Source organism: Synchiropus splendidus, chromosome 12 (assembly GCF_027744825.2).
Source record: "Synchiropus splendidus isolate RoL2022-P1 chromosome 12, RoL_Sspl_1.0, whole genome shotgun sequence".
Lineage (NCBI taxonomy): Eukaryota > Metazoa > Chordata > Actinopteri > Syngnathiformes > Callionymidae > Synchiropus > Synchiropus splendidus.
This window is the reverse complement of record NC_071345.1, coordinates 3,345,186-3,369,560: the sequence shown is the minus strand read 5'-3', so window position 1 is coordinate 3,369,560 and position 24,375 is coordinate 3,345,186. Positions and strand designations below refer to the sequence as shown.

Sequence of the window (24,375 nt, the reverse complement as noted above, 5' to 3'; positions counted from 1 at the left end):
AGGCTCGGCGTCACCTGCTCTCACCGTCTGACCGGGCTCTCTCACGCCACCACGTGAAGGCGTCACGGCGCCTGGAACGGAGGCCCACAATGAGCCCTGACCTTCTCCAGAGTGGAGGCTTATCACACATGGATGAGTGGAGCCATGTCCTCTGATATTTATACCCACAGGAGCCTCTGCCGACTCCACCAGAGGTCGCGAAGCAAATTTGAGGCCAATTTAGCAGAAACCCTCGCTCTGACTCAAACACAGAGATAAGACCGTATAAATAACGATGGCGGTGCGAGCGCTGGCTGCGCCGAAATAGCAACTGGCTCCAGGAGCGAGTGGAGGTGGGGGTCACCTTCTGCATGGCTGTGGGGGGCGGGGTGCATTAGCAAGCGCTAATGTTGTGGACTAAAAATAAGATTTAGAGTGTGATTCCAACGGTTTCTTCAGACGTTATGTAAGTGATTTACTGAGTCGAGAAAAGAAAAGGGAGGAGTCAAGCTATTGAGAGAGGGTGTCGGGAAATGTCTCCCTTGTCGCTAGAGGGCGCAATAGCTGCTTCAAGAATTGGTTTATCACCAAGTGAATAAATCTATGAGTTTTGATTTCAGAAATAACTGAAAATACTTTTGCAAAACTGATTTATAGAGATTTAAGGTGCAACTCAGTCAGTCGATTAATTAATCTAAATTAATCGTGTCCAATTTGTAGCATAAAATAACATCATTCTTTCAAGCAGAACGAGTGAACTTGATCTCTCTGTCAGTATCTTTATTTTCAGAAATGAAAAAATAGATATTATCATTACAGATTAAAGCGCATAAAGATTAAAGATTAAATCTCAATATTTCGATCGATTAATCTGAATTAATCGTGCTTTAAAAACTTCTCCTTTATGACTTAGTGGTTTGTTTTATAGCGAAGAATGAAGGGAGGACGCCAAGCTAGCGAGAGGGTTCAGGTCTTTACAGATCTCTGAAGCTGGACTAGTAAACTAAACGAAATAAATCTGCCATAACTTCCAGAAATAAATGGCAACCAAGGCATTAAAAGTGCATCTAATTAGGTCGAATAATTAATCTAAATTAATCATGTCGTATTCATGGTTTTAAAACAGCGCAGTTATGACAGTGAGAAAATGGCGTCCTTTTATCTCCAAATATGCCTTTAGGGTGCAAATATTTACTGTTCTATTGGTGTACTATTTATGGATTTAAAAACTGCACGTTTGTTCTGTAGTCAAGCTCTGTAGTCTGTCGTCAGGAGAAGAAATGTCAGAAAAATGGCTTCCTTTACACTGTAACCATGCCTTGAGGGAGGACGTCTCTATAGCTCTTTCAAACCATGTTACTTGTTTTGAAGACGAGATCACTTGTCTTCTAGTCAAATCTGTCTGTGTCTGAATGTTTAGAAATGAATGAAAATATTTTCAAGTCTTCTGGCTGTTAAAGTGATTTCTTTAGTCTTTGGCTCAAACTTATCTGCTCTGTTTTTTTAGCGCGAACAATCTGCTGGTGCTGTCAGAACAGCGAAACGCTCCACTTCTTGTTTGACACTGAGAGTGAAGCGACAGCAGGTGCAGAAACAGAGGATGTACAAGTTTCCATGAATAACAGATGTGCGGCGCTGCAGCATGAATACTGAAGAGGTGTTTAATGTTCTGACCAGACGACGACCTTTTTCCTCTCTGACCTTTTCGAACAGCTTCTAGGGATTCATCAGCCAGAAGAGATGAGAGCAGAGCGAGTGTTGATCAGTTTGAAGTACAATGGAAGATTCCCCTTCAATCTACACACAGCCACAGAAAACGTCAAGTCGTGTGTCTTTTCACGCCATTTTTATTTCCTTTTTTTTTTACTTTTTAGGACAGTGGTAAAGTTTTCCACCATTTTGCTAGTATTTGTATGTGTGCATTATTTTAAATACTTTTTTTATTTTAGCCAATAAATTTTTTTGATAATCAGGTTGTATTTTCATGTTGTTTTGTTCAGTTCCTTCTTGTTTGTTTCACTTTATGGGACTTTGTTTTTCATTTATTGTGTCATCCTTTTTATACATTTCCAAGTATTTGTATTTTATTTTATTTTTACAGTTTTTTTCTTTGGTTCATTCATAGCCTTTGACTGTTAAATTGTTATTTCCTTTCCGCAGATCATATAAAATCTTTTCTCATATTCTATCATACACATAAACATTTTTCTTTATTCCTAAAAGGATTTTTTTTCAGTTGTTCGATTTTTCTTTGAAACTGATTCTCTTTCAAATTTCCTCCTCCATTCATTTATATATATATATATATATATATATATATATATATATATATATATATATATATATATATATATATATAATAAAGAGATTTATTATATATATATATATCCTATTTTTGTATTCGCAGTTTTTTTATGTTATTGAAGTTTAAAGCACAATTGCAAGACAATTTCAAGTCTGTGGAACCTTCACTGACAGAGACAATAAAGCCTTTCTGATTCTCAGTCAAGAAGAAGCCCTCCATTATACATTAAAATCACAATTTCACTTGACACTTGACTTGGCCCGAACATGTCGAACAGCTCAAAGGCATGAACAGAAATTTAATTCTGCTTCAGCTTCTTCACTGAACAGTAATAAAACCACTGTGGATGAGAAAGAGCGGATTGAAGTGACGCACCGAGCTACAACAGTGACCCGTGTCGGCCGGTGACGTCGTCATGTCCAGGGCGACCGCCGTGACAGCGTGAGTCAGAGGGTGACATCAACGCGATGAGCCGCTCGACAGGTCATGACAGGGCTCACGGCCCCATTGTCCCGGGGTGAATGCTGCCGTTCAGTCGGCAGGCGTTTGTTAATCTGACCTCACGCTCCGATCCAGAGAGGCACGAACACAAGGGAAAAACCAGATTTGTGAATTGAAGGATGGGCAGCCAGCACAACAGGAAGTTACACCTGAAACGACCTTTGACCTTTTAATATTTGACCAGTAGAAAAATCCATGTGCATGTTCCTTAACAGCTATTGAATTACTATCTTTTTCATATTAGTAACATTTTTGGAGTGTGTGTGTACTGTATATATGGAGCCCAATTTATTTAATTTTGTTCATTTGTTATGATCATTTTTTTACGTACAAAAATGCTATTCAGGCCAAACTCGACTTTTGACACATTTAAATGAATAAATAAACACAAAAAAGTCGTATAAATTTAAAAATGCAGGTAAAAATAAAGTTAAAAATCTGCTTTGAAAAGAGAAGTTTTATTTCTCAATGAACTGATGAATAATATTGAAATATATTGGTTTCTTGTGGACAATGGTCCCTAGGGGGCGCTCACATGACCAAGTGAGGTGGAAGCAGCTGGTGAAGTTAAACACTTGGTAGTAAAATGGTTTGACCTGAATCGTGCTGCGACACTTGGCTGCTCGTCTGGCTGATGTTGTTTGGATGTTTCTGGAGCGTGAACTCCAGAGCCCAAGTCAAGCGTGTCCTCTGAGGTTTGCATCATGGCTGAATAATTCACAAGTTCCCCTTCAGCCCACGGGTAGAAGCACGTTTTGGGATTAGCCACTTATCATCACGCAGCACGTGCTGCCTCTGCTGGAGGTCCAGGTCGGTGGATGCCAGTCAGTCGAGCTCCTGCCTGTTTCCACCCTGTTGCATTATTGAGATCCACTTCTGCTCCCGGGAACAAACCTGTGTCACGTTCAGAGAAGGTTTTTGGGAAGCCGCTCGACCGTGCGGGAAACATAGCAACATCTAGTGGTGCGTCTCAGTAGTGCGACGCTGAAACAGTGTCTTCACTTTCAGAGCTCAGTAGGTGGCGCTCTCAGTTTAAAGACGAGGGGAGGTGTCACGGAAACTGCAAAAGATTTTAGGGAAGAGAGTGCCATCTAGTGGGCAGTGAAAAATATGACACTGCTTCATGAAGCTTCATGAGAGCGTCTCAGTCTCTTGCTGCACCAATTCATTCCACACTCAGTAAATTGTTATTTATTGGATTTATTATTTTGACACTAATATGTTCTTTTTTTGATTTAGATCTTTCCCTTCATGTTTCTATCTATTTCTAATAGTATTTGATTTTTGTTGAAGGGGGCAACACAGGTGTGCCCCGGGGCCTCCACCCTAGTTGTTATTATCTCTATGCCAGTCATGTACACAAAATAATTTTAAGTATGTTGCTGAACTTCAGTTCTGTTTCCAACACACACGCACACCAGAGATACGGCGTGTTTGCGTGGCTCCCAGGATTTTCCACAGCAGCAGCGTGACAGCGGAACATCCCTGTAATTGCAGAGACCTGTGAAGCCTGCGAGGTCAGGGGGAGATACGGAGCGAGAACGTGGGATAATTCCCGCCCTGCAATTTGGACTTAACATACTGATGCGCTCTGCTGGCAGGAGGCTGGAAAATGGGGAAGGCTGGAGCTGCGGCAGGAATTAGGGGGAAGATCAAACCCGGACCAACAACGTGGGGAAGCTGAGGCTCTGAGTGGGGACAAGAGGAGCTGGTCTGAGGAGCAAGACCAGCGGAACATTCAGCAGCACAGAAAAGGATCATACTTTGTTAGAAAGCCTGACTATATGGGTAAAAAATAAAAAAAATTAAAAAAGAGAAAGAGAGAATTTAAAGATAATTAAATACATTTAATGAATGTGAAAATAAATCAAAATTAGATCAAAAATATGGACTGAAAAGGTCGAAATATGAATGGGGAAAAAATAAAAGATATTAATTTACAAAATGGGAGTTAAAATACAAAATATTCTCTAATATAGTCAACAATAATTGGTGTGAGAATGGAGCAATTTCTATTTCTATTTTATTGCAAGTATAAAAAAGTGTTATGTATTTAATAGATCATCAGTCAGTGACCAGTCAGAGGGGAAAGGAGTGGGGTGGACAGGCTGGAGAGGAGATCCTTCAGCAGGCAGTGAGTTCAAGCATCCTGTGGCCTGGTTCACGAGTGAGGGAAGGACAAACTGTTGCAGTGTCTTCAGAGCTGAGCCAAGAGACAAACCTCTCCATCGACTGGTGGCTTTAAACTCCAGCTTCCAGGTTCTGGACTGAGTCATCCTGGATGACCCTGTGGTTAAAAGAGTCCTGACCTGTTCAGATCCCAGTCAGTTGTTGAGACTGGGATCTTTTTTCCTAGCTCGACCTGTTCTGGCTCCGTATTCCTCTGATGACTGATGAGTTTCCATGTTTCCTGGCGACATGCTCTGCAGCTGCCCCTCCACTTATGTAAGAGCGCAGGAGTCGCACTATGTGTATCACCAGCTTTACTATGAGTTGTAGTGTTGCGATGATGCTGCTGCACAGTTGCCATGGTAACCACAGAGAAATACATCCGTTTTCATCATCTTTATTTTTAAAAAAATCCTGTGTATCTTACGAACGTGGTGGAGACACGAACACTCCGCCCCGTCAGCTGTCACTTCACATCACAGTACTCAGTCCTGACAAAAGCGCTGACGCAGCCCTGGGGCTGGTGCGTCCACTCCACTGTGACTTCAGACCCACGTGAGGGCTGCGCGTGGGGTCAGCCCAGGGGACGGTCAGTGCCACTGGAGCGCGGACTCCGCGTCACGCTCCACCAGACGACGAATAGAAGGAGCGCGTCATCTGGTGGACAAAGTCTGTCATTACAAGCTGCAAGGTCATCTCCCAAGTCCAGAATAGCGAAACTTCTGGCCTGAAAACAATTTAAAAAATAATAGATGAGATGGTTAAAAAATATGGAATTAATCTGGCCACTTAATAAAACATGTATCAAGTTTATCTACACTGTATCGCGTTTTTTTTTTTTTACTGGTTTCACTGGTTGTTCTCTGCATGCTTGATTGTTTTTTGATATATTCTTTTGTACATTGTTTTGCACCAAGGGAGTAGCGCTCAAATTCCGTTGTACACTGTACAAGGACAATAAAGGCTATTCTATTCTATTCTATTCTACTAGTTGTGTGTCTGAATTATTGAAATTGTCTAATGTATTTAAACATTTTGACACGATACAACTGGAGCATTTGACACACAACCTTTGGCTGAATAACACATTCATACATTCCGATTAATGCAGTGCTTAATGAAACATATTTCATCTATAGCTGCAGTTAAATTCTACTGACATTAATTATTATGTATTATATATTGTTTTTTTTAGGTTGACTTTAGTCCCAGTGGAGAAAGCCTTTCGGCATGGTAGAGACAAGGAAATACAGACGTAAAGAGGTGTTCTTAAATGTCTTAAAGGCTTCATGTTTGCACCACACGTCAACTCCATGACACCCTGGAAGTCTACAACCGCATCTTCAAAGACCGATCCCTGAGCTCAAACACATGGATGGGGCAGATTTGTCCTGGACATAAACATAAACTGAGCGGTTAAACTTTATTAAAGGACTCGCAGTTTCAAAGGCCCATGAAATATGTTGTGAGGGGCCGCCATGCCAAAAGGAAGGCGGCAATGACTAAGAAACGTGGCGGAAAAAAATATCTTTGGTAACAAAGACGAAACAAACCATTAAAGATTCAATGGAAGCAAGGATATTAAAAAGCGCAAATATGACATGGGACCTAATAATATTCCATTTAATGTGGGATTTAATTTGAATATAAATAATAACAAAACTATAGCACAAATATATTTGAAATATTAAAAGGAAATTAATTTCAAAATATATTTTCAATTTTCTTTCAATGTATTTTGAGGAAGAAAAAATACTCACTAAAATGGCAGACGAAAAGAAATTTTAGTCCTGAACATGTTATAAGTACTGTAGAAATAGTAATGCTAAGTAAGAAACAAGACAAAAAATAGTCTACTGCTGCGACTACTTATCAGTTGCACAGTTTTAGTCTGACCTCATGAGGGCTACAAAAACACAAAAAGCTGCATTTGGCCCCCGGTCACACTTTCCCCAGGTCTGCCTTAACTCAAAGACAGTGCCCACTGTTGGCTCTGAAATGAAACTATCCTCGCGAGGCAGTCAGGACTCTCACCTGGAAAGAGGATGGGCAGCAACCCCACTTTCACCTCCTTCAAATCGGGGGACTCCTCGGCGTCCTGGGTGGCGTGGAAGCGTGTGAAGTGAAGAAACGGCCACCAGTCGGTCCTGGCAGCCATTTTATCAGCGATCACCGTCTCCCAGTCCTGGCTGCGGAAATCAGTGGATTAATATTGACGTGCAGATCTCTTACTACACCTGCAGCTAACATACTGCTGCTGTAGTTCATCAATAATGGCTCGTAAGCGCGTCCACGCGTCCAGGCTTCGGCTCCAGCAGGCGAAGTCCAACATATCCAGGACGACCCCCAACGCCTGCGACAGGTCGTCGACTTCATCTGTGCAACACGCATTAAAATATATTCAGAAAAAGCCTTCCACATTCTTGAGTTTTGGCTGTGACTCACCTGACTCCTGCAGGAGGCGGCTGTACTCCAACATCAGCTCATGACTCGGCACAAGCGCGTGAAGGGCCTGCGATCAATTCATCCACTCATGACCGGCAAAAACAGAACGAAACATGTCTGATGGAAGCGTCACCAACCTTTAGCACGTTGATCAATTGGCTCTGCTTTGTCCTCCTTCCCTGCTTCAGCAGGTACTGGTACAGGTAGACTTGAGCGTTGGGGTTCGGTGGGAAACTGCTGTCACTGGCGTAATTATGCAGGATATTTATTGCCCCCTCGTGGTCGTTATAGTACTGCAGCATCTGTCGAGGCATAACAACAGCGTTGGACTGGGAACGTTGGAGATGACGGAGTGAAGGTTTAAGAGGAAGAGCAGGTTTCATAATTTACCTCCACATAACTCAGGATGAAAGGATCCCAAACACCCGGACTCTTTAAAACCTCCACCAATACCACAGATGCCTGTCTGAAGTAGAGGTTACTCCTCTCTTCGCCACTGACATCATCATCCTCTGGAAGAATTGAGATACAAATGTGTCTTTTTTTTTATATCCCTGAGTCACTAAATCATATTTTCTACTCAACAGATGTTACGGATGATATGTGCATTCAAACACAAGTTTGATTTAGTCCCGTATGTCAACACAACAGACAGCTGAGTGTCTTCTTACTGTTGTCAGAGAGGGCAGCTTTCTTGTTGCACCAGATGACGTAATCCAGCAGACTCCTGTACGCCTGGATTAGCGAGGTCATCTGCTGCTGACCGGCTGACACTTTTCCATACCGCCAACTTTCAGCAATTTTAAGATGCTGAAGCGCGTCTTCTATTTGGTTGTGCAGCAGCAGGTGGAACGCCTGCTCCAGAGAGATCTGCATGAGCGAGATTTGAGAGGTTAAACGTCCAAACATATCAGAGGGGTCCAGCCGGGAACGTACCATCAGGTAATGTTGGACTCCCATGTGTTTGAGGCAGTCGTAGATGGCGATGTAGTCGCCCATCTTTGAGTTAGGGAGGTGGTGTAGGATTTCTGTACTGACTCGCCAAATCAGCTGAGGAGAAGTTGAAATGTATCGATTCATTTTCACTGCAAGTCACGTTGATGATAGCAGGCAGCAAAATCATCTGGGTGTCAGAGACCATCTTTCAATGAATGAATGAAATATGTCGTCAACAAGGTAAAAAAGCACAGTCACCTCCGGAACCTCACGCTTCATCATTCTTGTTCTGCCGTCAAGGCTTTGGGCGTAATACCCAATATACTCGGCTGCCTCCTGCCATCTGTGATGCAGCATCGATTCTCTGATATGTTCCAGACACTCTCTTGCGCTTTGGTGGAATCCAGTTTGAGACAACACTGCAGACTCAAAAAGGTCAGTCAGAGTAAAGCATAAAAATGCAACAATTCCCTCAGTATGACTCACATTTATAGAAAGGCACTGCTAAAGGCAGCGGGGGCTTTACACGTTGGTCATCCTTGGACGGTCCTTCCATCTCGTCGTCTGCGAGATGATGATCGTCTCCATCTTCCACCTCCATTTTTCAAGATGATAACGCTATATATACTCCTGAAGATGCTTGAGCGGACCTTCATAAACAATACCCAAATCATAAACATTGTAGCATGATGTTGCTTGACGACGCGCCGGATTACTGTTACAAAGATAACATTGAATTAAGTGCAAAGTATTGACTCAATCATAATGACAGAAGGAAGAAAGATATATTGACAATATCGTAATATATGTAATCAGTAAGATTATCTGGAGATCTTGTTACTGATGTACATTAGTTTAGAAACGCCACAAAAGTCGAGATTTTACGAGAATTCGGATCTATATAATGAGTATAAACTCGAGTTTGAAAGTATTTGAAGTCTTCACATTTGACGCCTTATTATTTTAATCGTTACCCCATGCACAAACAAATCGACATATAAAAGACAAGTCAAAAAGATTACACACATAAAAGACAACAACAGTTGAACACTGCTTTAAATAATTCAGATAATACCTTCCCAGTTAGGTCGAAACGCGAATATAGTAACGGTCAACACGATGTGTTGTTGACAGCCGCCATGTTCACATATGACGTAGCAACGGAAGCTGACGAGGATGTTTCGCGATTCGGAACAACATCTCAAAACTGATTTGTCTTTCTGAGTATCATTGAAACTTTGACAAGTAAAGTCAGTCGAAATAAGGTTGCGGATCCCCTCTGTGTGACGTTTATGCTTGACACTGTGGTTTCCTCCCTCAGTCCAACAACATGGTTCATATGAGAAGTTATTTCTTTTAAGACCAACAACGTTCCATTTCGATTACATTAGACAGCCTTCATTCTTCCCACAATGGGGTTTGTTTGCACAAAATTCTCTTTAGCAGACCTGAGTTCAGAAAAACGAAACTATTTCATCAGCAAACAACCGCATCATCCTGACTCACTCATCGCCCTGATCCTTCGGCTCAGTGGTGCATTCTTCTAAACAGTCCCGGCTTGTCTCGACCTGCTCTCATGCCTCACTTTACAAAACGATTTGTGCAAGCGATTGTCAACTTTGGTTGAAATACTCAATTTCGAGTGTGAAAATGACAAGCTGTGAGGCACCACTTCCGTAGCTACTGACCACTGCAGCACCCCTTTACAGCTGCAGTCTCGCTGTCGTGGCCACGACACACTACTTTTTTGGCAAAAATAGGTGTTAGGTTAAACATATTGCATCACTTTGATATAAGTGCTGCAATCATTGAACGTGCTTGGGACATTTCCCCCGTGTTTTCAGCTGGCAGGACGCATTTAAATGGCAGAAAAGTGTCCAGGTCTCGGAGCCGCAGCGCTTGGCCACGGCCCCTCTGCTGACGTGTCGGCTTCGTCTGCCCAGCGCTTGAGCTCCAGCTGCTCCACTCTCAGCCCCCCGCCTCCAATCTGCCAGCATGGCAGCAAAACAGTTCTACCGGAAAGGCTTTTTATTACTTTTATTTAATTTTATCTCCACGGCGGCGCTGGAGAAGCGCTTCTCGGACTTGAAAAGATGCGCGGACGAGGAGTGCAGCAGTAAGTTTGGTTGCCATCTTCCAGGATGCTTCTCCCCACATCCGGACCAGGCTAGCAGCCATAAACTGCGGCTTATCTCCGGACCTGTTGCCGCTCGATATCGGCCACCGCGTTCGCCTTTGTTTGTCTTATCGCTACGCTGAATTGCGAAGTTGTTCGAACCAGTAGCACGGCCCCGCCGTCCTCCTGGACCCAGACTTGGGCTGCTCGCTTTCGCCTGGTAGCGGTGTGTGTTGGCCGGTTGCCTGGCAGCTCCGGCCTGCCGTACTGTGCTAACGTTAGCGGCTAAGTAGCCGCCGGCTAACAGCTGCTGAAGACAAACAGAAGAAAAACCCAGCAAACACGCTTCAAGATTTGTTAGAATAGCATTGTATCTACACCTCCTTATGTGTTGTACAAGAAGAAGATAACGCTTTATTAGTCACATATGATATTCTCAATTTAAACCATTCACCCTCTCACCCATTATATACCATTATTGAGCGACAAATGCGATTTCACCTTTTATAGTTCACGTCGCCCGAGACGGTTAATTCCCATTATTATGAGCGACGTTTCCTAAAGTCGTGAACTTGACATCACATTGATGTAATCCATGTCTGATCGAGATGACTTCATTGGTGCAAATAATGTTTTAATATATTTCAACGCGTCTTGTTTATTCTTATGCTGCTATTCCTGTCGATCATATGATTCATCATTTAGAGTTTGCATTCCTTTATTATCAGTATATATTAGATTAGATGCCCTTTATTTGTCCCACAGTGGGGAATTTGGACGCAGGTGTCGCCAACCTTTTTGTTATTAGAGTTTACACTAATAACATAACTGTTTTTCCCCTGATATTTAATGAGAAACGATACATAAAACAAATATAATACAATGGTTGTCATATGATTTTTATTATATACAGGCCCATGGACTACTTGGACTTTTAAAATACCCAAGGATCTGCTCCAGTTCCTTATGCCATCTCTGGTAGTCTCTACTTACCAAATGACAGCTGTTTTTATGGAGGTGTTAGACTGTAAAAGGTTGTAAAATAGATAAGAGTAAAAACTATTACAGTAATTGTCATACCGTCAACATTTTTGTGAATAAGGAATCAGTTCAAATATATTCTCTGTCTTGTTTTTTTTCTTCCCCCAGTGCTGCTCTGCCGTGGAAAAGCAGTGGAAGACTTCTCAGGACCCGACTGCCGCTTCTTATCATTCAAGAAGACTGACACGGTCTACGTGTATTACAAGCTGTCAGGCAGGAGGACCGACATGTGGGCTGGAAGTGTAAGTGTAGCTGCTGAATGAAACCTGTGTTAAGGTAGACTGTTGAGGACCATCATACAAGCCACCTCTCGTTCGACTCGTCCCACAATGCACTTTCAAGCTCTTATTACAGAAAATGTAGCACAAGTATTGTATCAAATTTCATTATGTATTTTTAGTTTTGTCCCTGTGATTTAGTTTGACTTCTGACATCGACCTGCATTTTCATATTTTTTTTTGTTTTTATCGTTTTTTGTAATTATCGTGGCCACTCTTGTGTTCATATCTGCAATGTTTTTGTTTTAGCACTAACATGTAGTAGAGACGTGCTCTGGACACGTGGATCTAGGTCAGGAAAACTAAGACTCACTTGAGGGTAGGAGGACCGGTAGGTGTCAGTTGGAACACGTGGGTCAGATTCTGCACCTTTCACCACTCATGACCCACTTGGATCAATACATTTCTCTCCATTTCTTGGCACTATGAAAATCATTGACTCCTCCCCATGCATGTGTTTACTGTCAATACCTCACTGCAATGGTTTAAAGTTTTCCCTCTTGTGTTTGCCCACAGGTTGGAAGCACCTTTGGCTACTTCCCAAAGGATCTTATTGCAGTAAACCATGTTTATACTGACAAAGAGCATGAAGTTCCAGCTGAGGTGCGGTTAAGACAAAGTCATTTAAATAGAGATTGCAATTGGTTATCATATCAATAATCCTTTTTTGTCTTCACAGGAAACAGATTTTGTCTGTTTTGACACTGGATTTGATAGATTTGATAATTATGATATAGATTCATTGCTGGACCCGTCCAGGGGCGACGATGAGGCAACAAAAGTGCCTGAAGAGACAGAGGCAGATACCAGACCGTCAGATGGGGAGGTGGAGGATGAAGGGAAGCTACTGTTTGAGCCTTACAGCTCTGAAGATGTGGTTGCTGATGATCCAAGTGCCTCTTTGCCTGATGAAGAGCCTCCTACTGAGGACGTGGAGGAGAAGGAAGCTGTTGAGTCACAGAGGGAAGAGAGCGATCCCACACAACAAGACTCTGATTCAGTCAACAGTGAAGCCAAAGAAGCAGAAATGAAACATGAAATAGAGGAACCGCAACATGGGCAGAAAAAGCCGGTGACAGTCTCTGAAGAGTTGCAAATCCCAAAACTGGAAACAACATTCGGGTCGACTTTTGATGCCATTGCCACAGATGCTGACATCACCACTAAAACTTCTCCAAATGAAGAGGAGGAAGGGATCGGACAGCAGTGCACAGATCAGGATGAGGCTGCTGAAGCAGGTTCTGAACCTCGGCTGTTGTCTTTCACAGAGGAACAGTCGGATGATTCTGTTAAAGAGCCAGAAGTTCCTCCAAGAGAAGATCAGGAACTCAGAACACCTGAGGAGAAAGGCATGTGGACCAAACTTGGAGATTCGGTCTTCTCAGTGGTGATGGGAGGAGAGCGTCCAGAGACTGGTGGCTCTGATGAAGATGATGAGGATGAAGACGACGATGATGATGAAGCAGTTGAAGAAACACCTCTGAGTTTTGATGAACTAAAGAAAGACAAAGAACCGATTACAGGATTTCCACAAGGTCCAGATCCAGTAGAAGACCAGGGCTCAAACGCTGTAGAAGTGGAGGATGCAGACAGTGACTCCAAAAAGCTGCTGTTTGAAGATGATGAAGAGCCTCCGAAGCCCGAAGAACCTCTGGATGAAGCACCACAACCTACAGAAGACAACACAACCCCTCAAGTAGAACCAGATTTACCTGATTCTCAAACTCAAGTGGATTCAAAAGTTGCACTTTTGAATGATGAAGTGATGGATGGACCCAGTCCCGAAGCTAATGTGGGATCTGAGATGATAGTAGATGATAATAAAACAGCAGTGGAAGCACCTGAACCAGAAGAGACAGAAGGAGTTCAGGTTACAATTATCAATGATGATAGTTTGATTAAAGTCCATGAACAAGAACCAGATGTAGAAACTGAAGCTAACCTATTTGAATTTTCTATAGAAGAAACAAAGGCAGAAGACGTGACCACTGATCGGGCAGATGAAGAGCTGCTGGAGGATGAAAATGCTCTTCTTAACTCTCAGTCACAGAAACCAGACCAGGACGAACAAACTGATGCTACAGACACTGAAAGCCTTTCACCAGGAAGAGTGGACACCCCTGAGCCTCCTCAGGAACCAGAGTACAGCGACAGCATAAGGCGCCTGACTCTCCTCTGGACTCACTTCTCAGAGGAGAGCATGACTCGCTTCCGCAAGTTCCTCACTCTCAAAAATCTCTACAAACTGGAGTCCATGTACACCGACCTGGACTTGGAGCTGCAGGCCGCTCGGCTCTCGCCGTCAGACACGGTGCAAGACGTTGAAAACGCTCTGGAGCGAATCCTGGAAGCCTCCGAAAACACCATCTTGGACGAGATAGAGAAGATGCTGGATGAGCGGCTGAAAAGAAACAACGATCCAGATCAGGATGACACTGTAGACGAGGAGACGGAGATACTGGATGAGTTCCAGGACCTGGGATTTACCCTTCGTCAAAAATATTCGACAGCCAGAGACAGCACACCTTTAGCAGAGGAGAAGGCAGAAGATGTTGTCCAAGGTGAGTGAAGAAACTCAAACCATCAGTCTTTCTCAACAACATGATGGCATCACTTTAAAAAGAGACTCGTTTTTGCAGCTCTTGTCTGATCCTGAGTTTGTTGTCAGTTCTGTTCACTGTTACACCCTGATTCAGACTATTTCTATTTTGCTTAGGTGAACACAACCCGGATGTTAACAACTCTGCCGTCACAGTTGAGGAGGAAAAAGCTGCCGTCCCAGAGGTGGATATTGCCGACATTCCCTTAGCTGTCGACCACCAGGAAAGGGTTGTTGACACTCAGGAGGAGAGCGTCGTCATAGAAGGTAGTGTGTTAGTGTATTATGGTTTCTGGACAAAGAAGTGGAAAGTCAGTCAGTAGAAGTTTGAGTGAATGAGTCGGAGGATGAGTGAAGTCATTGCAATGATGTTAGAGACTCAAGAAGAGGATTTCCTTGTGGGTTTTGCTGAAGCACCTCAGCCCCTCAAAAATATAACCTGAGCGGAGTTGTGTGTTTGAACTGAGCCGAGGAGCTATAAAAATGTTGTTACCACCTTTATAGCCACGGCGTTGTCTTATCATTGCAGATAAACACGCGCCAGATGTGACAACAGGCTCGCCCGCCTCAATCGAAGAAAGCTTGGGTGACATTCCAGCGGCGGACGGTGGTGACAACCACACAGGTTTTGAGGAAACACCAGCAGCGACCCAAGAAGAGCCTGTTGTTACTGAAGAAGTGTACCCCACTGCTGACGTGAGCATGGAAGAGGAAGGCGCTCACTTTAACGTAAACAAGCAGGATCAGCCGCATTTGGAGACGGCGGAGCACCAGAAAGTGCCGCAGGATACTCTGGAGAGTCCCCTCGACATGGGCCTGGGGGTGGATGTCGAGACCTCGCCCTCTGGTGAGTCCCATTTGTCATACTGCCAATGAAACTTTTGAGTTTATTGAATTGTTTTTCTGCCCACAGAAAAATTCAACCTGTTTGATGCCGTGTCTGACATTCATGAGGAGGAAGTTGGAATATGGTCTACTGGATTTCTTTACACTGGATGCCTCATCAGTATGATCAAGGCTAAGGTGTTCGAGTGGACAGTGGAGGTGAGTTTGAGGATGATGATGTAGTCTAGCCACTGACATCAGAAGTTCATATCCTATTAGCACAGACAGTCGTTTGCTCTCTCTCTGTTTTTGGTTGAATCTTCTTCTTAACTTCCAAAATGTCATTCCTCAGTCTGACTGTCTCCGATTTAGCTGACAAGGGAGGTCAATAGATATCTTTAACCTCAGGGAGAGCTTGCAGCTTTTGGCATCTTACGTCAAATGTGCCGCAGCCGGTGTTGCATCTTAGGTTAGTAACATTTGCAGAAGCATGCATGCGTAAAACAAACATGAACTTTCTGAAAATATAGATATTTCAAACTACGTATGCCTATGCTGTCACATATGCATATGATTGTTTGTTTTCTTGATTGTGCCTCATTGGTAAATTATTCACTGCAGTTTCTGAATGCCATTGCACTCTGACCCAATTCCGATAACACTGTCAAGTCCATCGCCAGGTTACTTGAACGTACCATACAAGAGAAAATCATCAGTGAAGTGAAGAAATTATTATTTTTACATTATTATGTCACGCACATTTACTCGTTTGTTATGCTTTACGATCTCGTTTATGAACAAATTGTTAAAGTGCAGAGTTTATCGTGGACAGCATTTTGGTTTATGAGGATCTCGTTTGTTTTGGTAAAAATCCCGACAGTTCATCAACGCCTCTCGCCCCGCCCCCTGCTCTGTTTGCGGCACTGAGGGCTGAAGTTCATCTGCGCTGCGCTTGTGTTTGAGCCGGAAGGCGCTAATTGTTTGCCTTAAGACGTAGATTTAATCGCAGTTAATTCCTTTTTACAACGCTGTCGGGGGAATATAGCAGTTATTTTTCAGGGAAAACGATCGTTCTCTTGTCAAGCGCCGTTTTATTTTTTTTCATTGAATGCAGCACGGCGAAAAAAAGACAGTTTTATCCCGGACGCTATGACCTTTCGAGTTTCTTGTGGATTCGCTTGTCTATGAGGGGTTTTGTTCATAAGGGACACGTCTGTCTGCGTGCCACGGAATAGTGTTTACGTCTGAGCAAGCTAACGGGCTAGCAAGCTAACATCTGTCAAAGTAGCATAATAGATCAGGTTTGCTAAAAACGCGTGCGGACATGGAGAGCGAGACTCAAACACGACCCGTGGTGGATCAGGAACGCTTATATCTGCTTTTCCTCAACTATCTTCAGCACGTAAGTGGAGCTTTGATCCATCATATAGTGTTTCTTCTGCTGTTTTGGCCTGCTGACGTGTTACTACACTTGATGCTTGTTGGTTTGAGCCAGCGTGGAACTACCCCCTGATAACTAGGATCTAGTGTCGAAGCTTGTGCTACTCAGACTTGTTTGGTGTGTTCAACCACGTACAGTATTTCTCCTTAATATCCACTAATGTTCTTTTGGTGTGTGAGGTTGAGGGTCACCTCTTGTTTGGTTGCTTATGTGGTTGGACTGATGTATGAAAGTTGCATTTTCAGTGTTAACAGATCAATGTGATTTAATCAGTTTAGGCTTGATGTCATTTGTGCAATGAATGGCGACTAATGTCATTACACTGAAAGGGCTATTGTTCCAGTTAAGTACTGAATCTCTCAACATCTATGGCTGACTACATTTGTAGAATTCAGAGAAACAGTGGACTGAAAGAACCCTTCCATCTGAGGCAGACAAACTGATGTAAACATGAGTTGACCACAGTGCTTTCAGTTAACTTGAGTTTTGTGTCTCTGTTTCCAGTTGAGCTTGAGTTGTGAGTGAGCAGTTAGCAAATGACCCACACTGCTGGTGTAATGTTCCGTCTCTCACGGTCCTGTCCAGATGGTCTCTGCATCATGTAGTTCTGCCCTGCGTTTTAAAAGATGAAGTTTAGATTAGATGTCCTTTATTTGTACCACACTTTTAGTCTCTGTTTGATTTGATTTTTGAGCGGCGACCCGGCTGTGTATTTGTGAACATGTCAGCAAATGATTTCCATCTGCTTCCAGATGATTTCCCTCCTGCCTGAAGAGTGGAAACCAGGTGAGACGTTGTTCGGCCTTCCCTGGCAGGCGGTTGTCGTCACAGCTTTAGTCGGCGTCTTCTCTTTTGCTGTCTTCTTTTGGAGAACCGTGTTGACGGTAGGTTTGGTGACGTGTTCTGGATCTGGTACTGGTCAACATGAAACCTAATATTTCTCATTCTGTTTCCTGTGCAGGTGAAGAAAAAAGAATATCTAGGTAAGACCAAATATTCCGGCTCTGAGGTAAGACAACATTGGCTCAACTTTTTTCCCTTTATAGTGGATGAGAAGAGGATAGCGGAGCAGATACAGACTCTCAAGAAAGAAAAGGACGACGCTTTGCAGAAAATAACTGAACTGCAGAAACGCGTAAGAAACATAGACCATGTTTACTTGTAATTTAGTCATCAATCAGGATTTAAAATTGTTCTGATGTTTTTCATTTCATTTTAGACCGAAGAACTGAAGGAAGACCAAAAGCTGTCTGCGGAGAATGTCAATTGTACGATGAAAAAGATAGAAGAATTGCAGGTAAACTTGAGCTGTATGAACAGGAACTCGCACACACTTGCCATTTGTTCGTCTTAAACTCTGTGTGTAGCTGAATCTCCATTGTCGCGTATATTTTCCCTCTTTATTCTCATTTTAAATAAATGCAACATTTTGTCCCGTAAAGCCGTTACTGTTTATTATTATTCCTACTCAACAAGGTTGAGACTCTCACTTTTTCTGCTGCTTTTTTGTATCACTTCTACTGCCATACACGCACACTTGCAGTGAAGCCTCCATTATAGTAGAAATGGCTCTAAATTTTTGATGGAACTGCCTTGCATGCATGAGCACAGTAGCAGGTACAGTTTCATGATGAGAGTAGCAAAATTGTGACCTAGGAATGTCGACCTTATCCAGACCTTTATTTGACGACACAACTTGAGCTCTGGACTTGTCTTATCTGCAGGGATTTCAAATGATCTGCATGTCAATTTTACTCTATTTGCTTGTCTGATTCTGAATTTGTGTCTTTACAGGCTCAGATTTTGGAAGCCGAAGCCCAAAATGACAGAATAGCCCAAGAAAAGATTGACTATTCAAAGCTACTGGAGGAGGAGCGTGAAAACGCACAACAGAACGAAACCAGGGTGCGTTTATTGTTCTGCTCATTCATGGTCTCGCCATGATAGGTATCCAGACACCTGCAAAATGTTGTTCTTGTGCGTCAGGTTGATGGTGTGTCTCTTACAGATTCAGAAACTGGAGAAGTCCAATGAAAAGCTGCAGCTCAATAGGAAGAAGGTCCAGGAAGCGTTGGCCAAGGTGCATCACTTTCACCTCTTACTTCACTTCTGCTCTGGTGTGCACACGCTCATGTGTTGTTGTGTCACAGACCAATGCTCTCCTGGACGAGGCCAAGATTCGCGAAGAAGCCCGAAATGCTCAGCAGAAACTCCTCCAGAAAGAATACACAGTTCTGAAAGAAGAAAATAAAACTGTAGGAGAATGACTTTCTCTTGACTAACAGCTGCTTCTACAACTCGACCTGAGATCTTCTCATTTTACCTTTTGGCAGTTAAAATCGACCATTAAAGAATGGGAGGACAAACACACTGAGCTGAGCGACCAGATTAAAGTCTACCAGAAGTCTCAGAAGGAGCTGGAGGACTCTCTGGTGCAGAAGGATCACAGCCTGGAGGTTAGTCTTCACCGCCATGTTCATTCAATTCCTCACAGTTATCAGCTTCTTAATCATTTGACTCTGGCCCTCAGGTTTTGTCAGATCTGCTGGCAGACTTGGAAGCATGTGACCTTCAGAAATCAGACTCCAAAACGTTAGCAAATGGTGATGTAGCACCTGGTAAGTACTGTCTGTTGCTTTTGATTACTGAGCATTAAATAGTCATCCATTTTTATGTATGTAATTCCAATGAATGAAGCATTGGAACTTAAAAAACAAATTCTCCAAAAGTCCAACTTTTAACTTTTAGAGTCGAGAAAGTTGAGCTTGATAACGAATGAAATGCTACTAGACTAATTGTTGCTGAAAGAAATCCCTCCTGTTTTTGTGGCCCACAGAAAAGAAGGCAGTCTTGCAGAACAGAATCAAGCAGATGATGGACGTTTCTCGGGTAAGATGGCAACACAGCAGCTGGATTTTCGATAGGAATCTTAAAATCCACGGTTCCTCTGCAGGTGCAGACGACGCTGGCAGTGATCGAGGAAGAGAGGGATCGCTTCATGACCAAACTGCTGAACGAAGAAAAGGCTAGGAAAGAGCTGGAAGGTACAAACGTTGACGTTCTGCTCCTGGGTGAACGGGGAGAGTTCACTGTGTTGGGTTCTGATGCAGAGAAACATCAGGAGCTGGAGCACGAAATCGGAACCCTCAAAAGCAAGAAGAGCCACGTGGAAAACCAGCTGAAGGTTCTTCAGCAGAAGAATGAGATCATGGTGGAGATGTACCAGCAGAAGGAGAACGCTTTACAACAGTGAGTGAGCAGTCGACTCACTGTTCCAGAGCGACTTTGCAGTTTAGGAAGAAAGCTGGAGGGGGAAAAGCCAGGAATCCAGCTGCTGTTGATCAAAGGTGTTTTTGCTGCTGTGCAGGAGGCTGACGAAGGAGGAGCTTGAGCGCCAGAGCAAAGAGAGCATGTTGACCGAGGTGGGAGGGAAAGCCGTGGCAGCCGAGGAGCAAGTCAAGCTCTTCAGGCAGCGCATCACTGAGATGGAGGAGCAGATGAAGAAGACAGAGGAGGTCTACAAAGAGCAGGTGCGGTCAGATGAGCTGCAGGTTAGCATCTGTCGCTTCCTGCCTTCCAGACTCAGAGTTGTGTTTTTTTTGGGGGGGGGCCTTAGATCAAAGACCTGGAGAACAAGACACACTCCAACTGGGTGAGTTTGCAAAACCGCCTCATTAAAACCAAAATATTTTTAACTAAACTGAAACGTCTCTCTGCAGCTGAAGGCTCGGAACGCGGAGCGAGCGCTGAACCAAGAGAAGATCGAGTTGTCTAAGCTGCGAGAGAAGTGAGTGTTTGTCAGGCTGAAGTAGAAGTGAGGTGAACTGATCTGGAAGATGGTGCAATAGTGTGAATGAATGTGTGTGTGTGTGTATATATATATATATATATATATATATAAAATAAACTGTTATTTAAAAGAATAATAATGTCTTAGGCTGATAGTATTTAGGCTGTGTCCCATTTCTCACCCTAACACTCGTTTCTGACTCTAACACTGGGTTCTGCGCGTCACGTGTCAGTGTAGCGTGTCCCAATCCTCCTCTGACCGAAGGCACTCAGCGTTCACCACTTGAAATGGTCCCTTCAAACCCAGGGAGCTCCGGAGCTGACTTGAAACAAGTGGGAATATGAAGTGTGGCTAGATTTTCAGGATACCAAAGAACTTCATTTAAAAACAATGTTGGATCGGACAACAGGGACATTTTAGTAGCCAGGACTACTCTTCCGTTTGTTGCCTTTCTCTGGTATCACACTTAGCGACCCAAATGCTCCACCGTGTCCCACAACATGGATGTACAACAGTATGTTTTTATTTCTTCTGAACAAACAACAGTGGGCTAGCATCCAGGCTAACGTTAACATCCTCATACCTCTAAGAGATCTGTCAACATAGAGGTGAAACCGGCTTAGGCTCCGCCCATTTCATCTCCGTTGGTTCACCAAACTAAGTGAGATGATGAGCACCGATGCAAGAGGTTGCAATAACATCTCCAACACTCAATATGCAGGAAACACAACCCAACACAGCACGGCAGCCAATGACACGTTGTCTTTACGCATGACGTCTTGAAGTGCTCGTGTTAAGTAGTGAAATGGGACACAGCCTCCGTGTGAGCAAACATCCACTGATTCCTGTAACGGCAGTCTGTATCTTGCAGCTCTCTCCAGATGATTTTTTTTTAGCTTGTATACAATGACACTGGATCAACGCTAACTGTAGCTATACTTCTTCTTCCTTGTAAAATGTCACATAATCAGATCTTTGTGTATTTGAAGGAAACACGAGTTGTGTATAGTTGTCGCCTGACACACACACACACACACACACACACACACACACACACACACACACACACACACACACTGACATGACGGTTGTGTTGAGTTTCGACGCGTGTCACCACATGTGGTGTCTCTGCTGTCCCAGACTGGCCGTGGTGTCCTCCCAGCTGAACGAGCGCCGGGCTCCTCTCTTCAGACCGAACTCTGGACAAGCCTCCGGCCTGCGGCAAGGTAAGCTGGTGGCTCCTGAGCTGGACTCTGTCACCGCCACCCTGGGGTCTGTGGGCGGGTCTGCTCTGAGAGGAGACCAGTGTCGGCGCTGGCGTCACGCCCTCACTTAGGTGGTGGAATGTTTCCGTCATTCTCTCAGGACTGTTGTTCTTCTTCTTCACGACCAACCTCCAGAACCTTTGGCCCAAACTGACCGTCTGATCACAGCCTTTGTTCCTGCTTCCTTTTTTCTATCATGAATGACCACAGGTGACTCGTACGGGCCCTCACCTGTGAGTGGGGGCGCTCCGTCCCCCCCGATCATGATCGAGGGCCCCAGGAGACCTCCATCAGCCCCGGTAGGGCGAAGAATCGACCCGTATGGTGAGTCCAGTGGAGCGGTTCCCGACACGCCTCAACATTCCTCCTTTTACCCTCTTCTTTTTTCCCTACCCTCCGCGGGACCCTCCTTTCCAGACCTTTCTTTCCTCATCCAGCACCCCTGACTTCTCCTCGCCTCCACGTGTCTCTGTCTGATCGAAGTACTCCATCTTTATCATGTCATATTCCATTCATGACGCCGCCTCTCCTTCACTTCAGGTCCGCGACCCCCATCGGACCCTCATGGCCGCTACCCCGACGGCAAGCACATGTCTGGGATGGGTGAGTCAACTCGCCCCCCCCCTCCTCCACAGCCGTCCAGTCTTCAGAACTCAATGTGTTTTCTTCTAGACATTCCGGGCCCTAGAAGCTCTTCCCCCACCAACATGGACTCCTCCGTAAGTTATAGCAGACCCTGTTCCCTCTGTCAGACCACTCAACTGTTAGCATTAGCACCAGTCAACAAACCTTCAGAGACTAGTTTTGTTCAGTGAACCACTTCTAGTCTTGTTGTTGGCAGCTAGCCATGATGTATATTTGGCCCTAGCTCCCAAACACATGTCTTCTGTGTGAGACGTGAAGGTGCGTGTGTGGATGACGTGAGAGGTTCTCCTGCCTGGACTGAGTCCTTCTGTGTTCATGTGTGTTCGTCCTGAAGCAGCCTCAGGCTGTAGATCCTCAGATAAACCCTGAGTCTCAGGCCGACGCCGCCACTGAGAGTCCGGAGCCCGTGAGTACTGTGAGTCCGGTCCCCGTGTGTCAGGGTGTTAGGGGGCAGCACCGTCCTCACCGTCTGAGGGGCCCACTTGTGTGTGTGTCTGGCTTCTTTGCACGGACACTAACTTCAGAGACATTTGGCTCGGGTGGTGTGGTTCTGATAAAGCACCTGGTGTGGCTCTTGGATCTTCACTCTGACAAGGACCCCTCTGACAAAACTCTTCTGTCTCCTTCCAGGGTCCGGGGTCCTTCTTGGCCTCTCCCATCAGAGACTCTCCGGGGCCTCTGCTGCTTGACCCTCAGGGTCGGGGTCCTCCTCCAGGGCCGTACAGACCTCCCCGACCCGGCCAGTTTCACCCAGGGCCCCTCCCCGCCAACGGACACCCAGGGATGCCCCTGCCCGGACCCATGGGGGTAGAGCTCGGCCCTCGGCCTGCCAACGGACACACGTATGCGCCCAGACCCGGTCCCATGATGGACCCCCGGGGTCCACCTCCGCCACATTTCCGTCCGCCTCCGCCTCACCTCTACAGGCCCCCGCCTCCTGTGCAAGGTGGGTGAGCCGTTCAAGTCCATTTAAAATCAGAAGAGTGTGACAGTGCGCCTCCTGCTGGACAACATTTCTGCTCCTCAGATCCTCTTTCTCTCTCTCAGGTGTGCGAGGCCCGATGGGGCCACGGGCCCCCTTCCCTCCGGACATGCGCTTCCCCGGACCCCCGATGGACTTGCCCCCGGGTGCCGTGCCTCACCCCGCCCAAGTATACAGCCACGCCCCTCCGCTCTCAGCCGGACCCCCGGCTGGTCCCGCTCTGGATCGGCCCCTGAAGCAGGACTCCTCTCAGGACCCGGCGAGGCCGGCGCCGGTCTAAGCCTTAAAAGGTCCCCCGGCCCAGACTGACTTGACCCCTCCTCGCCCTTGGACTCGCAATCAACGCGGTGATCATGTCACGAAATAAAAGCTGCAAAGACGCCAGACGTGCTCCTTTAGCTGGTTGAGGTGGTCATGTGACACAGTCAGTACTGGAGACTGTGCAAAAATGGCTTCAGAGGAATTTTATCGGTTTTTAAAATGACATTGATTTTAAGGGCAGATGTGTTGATGATGTCATTTCCTGTGGAAATTATGGTTCTAGTCGCACGAAGGGAGGCGGAGCCACGGTGGCCGGACCTCTAACTTATTTTACTATGATGCTCCATTTTTGGATAATAAAGAATGTAAAAGATGCTTCATGGTGTCGCTCCAGCTCCTCTGCATGACACGCTAGTTACAGTCCAGACTTGTCGCCTCTGCAACAATAAACTTCTGGAGCCAGTGATCAGCTCGTGTTTGCTGCGCCATTCAGCCTCCACACTGTCGACGGTTCCATTCCACTTGTTTAGTTATTCCACCAATGTTTGCTTGAGTTTGTTTCTGTCAACTTATTTTTTTGTTGTGAAAGTGGTTTATTTATTTCATAGATATGGAATTGTTCTTTCTTCTCCTTCACCTTCAGAAGAGCAAGTCCTCCTCCTCCACCTGGTCCTCGAGTCTCACCTTCATCATGAACTTCTTTGTGACGGGCTGGTGAGGCTTCATGAAACAGTGTCCATGTTTTCAGAGCCCACTAGAGGGCAGTCTTGGTTTAAAATTGATGTGAGGTTTCGTTG

At 44.8% G+C, this 24,375-nt stretch overlaps 2 protein-coding genes across 7 annotated transcripts; one reads left to right on the top strand and one right to left on the bottom strand.

The window, feature by feature from the left end:
* Positions 1–5,342: 5,342 nt before the first annotated feature.
* Positions 5,343–9,922, bottom strand: taf1a (TATA box binding protein (TBP)-associated factor, RNA polymerase I, A). Of its 3 annotated transcripts, none has more exons than XM_053881256.1 (11): positions 9,842–9,922; positions 8,822–8,985; positions 8,594–8,754; positions 8,336–8,449; positions 8,071–8,269; positions 7,790–7,911; positions 7,537–7,701; positions 7,400–7,466; positions 7,207–7,330; positions 6,989–7,143; positions 5,343–5,611 (listed from the first exon to the last, which is right to left on the bottom strand). In XM_053881256.1, the coding sequence occupies exons 2-11, from the start codon at positions 8,934–8,936 to the stop codon at positions 5,529–5,531; spliced, it is 1,305 nt and encodes a 434-aa protein (XP_053737231.1). In that variant the 5' UTR covers positions 8,937–8,985; positions 9,842–9,922; the 3' UTR covers positions 5,343–5,528. The 3 variants fall into 3 exon arrangements, with proteins under 3 accessions (XP_053737231.1, XP_053737230.1, XP_053737232.1); XM_053881255.1 differs by lacking the exon at positions 9,842–9,922 and adding an exon at positions 9,411–9,780; XM_053881257.1 differs by lacking the exon at positions 9,842–9,922 and adding an exon at positions 9,411–9,777 and having other exon boundaries at positions 5,343–5,681.
* Positions 9,923–10,284: 362 nt separating this feature from the next.
* On the top strand, positions 10,285–24,170 carry mia3 (MIA SH3 domain ER export factor 3). Of its 4 annotated transcripts, XM_053882177.1 has the most exons (28): positions 10,285–10,451; positions 11,601–11,734; positions 12,287–12,373; positions 12,450–14,331; positions 14,487–14,636; positions 14,899–15,216; positions 15,283–15,413; positions 17,388–17,519; positions 17,597–17,618; positions 17,682–17,770; positions 17,855–17,932; positions 18,430–18,540; positions 18,644–18,715; positions 18,786–18,890; positions 18,969–19,091; positions 19,166–19,253; positions 19,472–19,524; positions 19,589–19,679; positions 19,746–19,884; positions 20,003–20,165; positions 20,252–20,287; positions 20,355–20,422; positions 21,566–21,651; positions 21,901–22,014; positions 22,231–22,293; positions 22,363–22,409; positions 22,966–23,281; positions 23,383–24,169. In XM_053882177.1, exons 1-28 carry the CDS (start codon positions 10,331–10,333, stop codon positions 23,595–23,597), a joined length of 5,034 nt encoding a protein of 1,677 aa, XP_053738152.1. In that variant the 5' UTR covers positions 10,285–10,330; the 3' UTR covers positions 23,598–24,169. The 4 variants fall into 4 exon arrangements, with proteins under 4 accessions (XP_053738152.1, XP_053738151.1, XP_053738154.1 ...); XM_053882176.1 differs by having other exon boundaries at positions 22,231–22,409; positions 23,383–24,170; XM_053882179.1 differs by lacking the exon at positions 21,901–22,014.
* Positions 24,171–24,375: the final 205 nt, after the last annotated feature.

Coding starts and splice junctions, on each gene's coding strand:
- mia3 (XM_053882176.1), top strand. CDS start 10,331: ATGGCAGCAAAACAGTTCTACCGGAAAGGCTTTTTATTACTTTTATTT. Junction 19,525..19,588: donor AGATGATGGACGTTTCTCGG/GTAAGATGGCAA, acceptor GTTCCTCTGCAG/GTGCAGACGACGCTGGCAGT. Junction 20,288..20,354: donor ACAAGACACACTCCAACTGG/GTGAGTTTGCAA, acceptor GTCTCTCTGCAG/CTGAAGGCTCGGAACGCGGA.
- taf1a (XM_053881256.1), bottom strand. CDS start 8,936: ATGGAGGTGGAAGATGGAGACGATCATCATCTCGCAGACGACGAGATG. Junction 7,467..7,536: donor AATTGATCAACGTGCTAAAG/GTTGGTGACGCT, acceptor AATTGATCGCAG/GCCCTTCACGCGCTTGTGCC. Junction 7,331..7,399: donor CCGCCTCCTGCAGGAGTCAG/GTGAGTCACAGC, acceptor CGTGTTGCACAG/ATGAAGTCGACGACCTGTCG.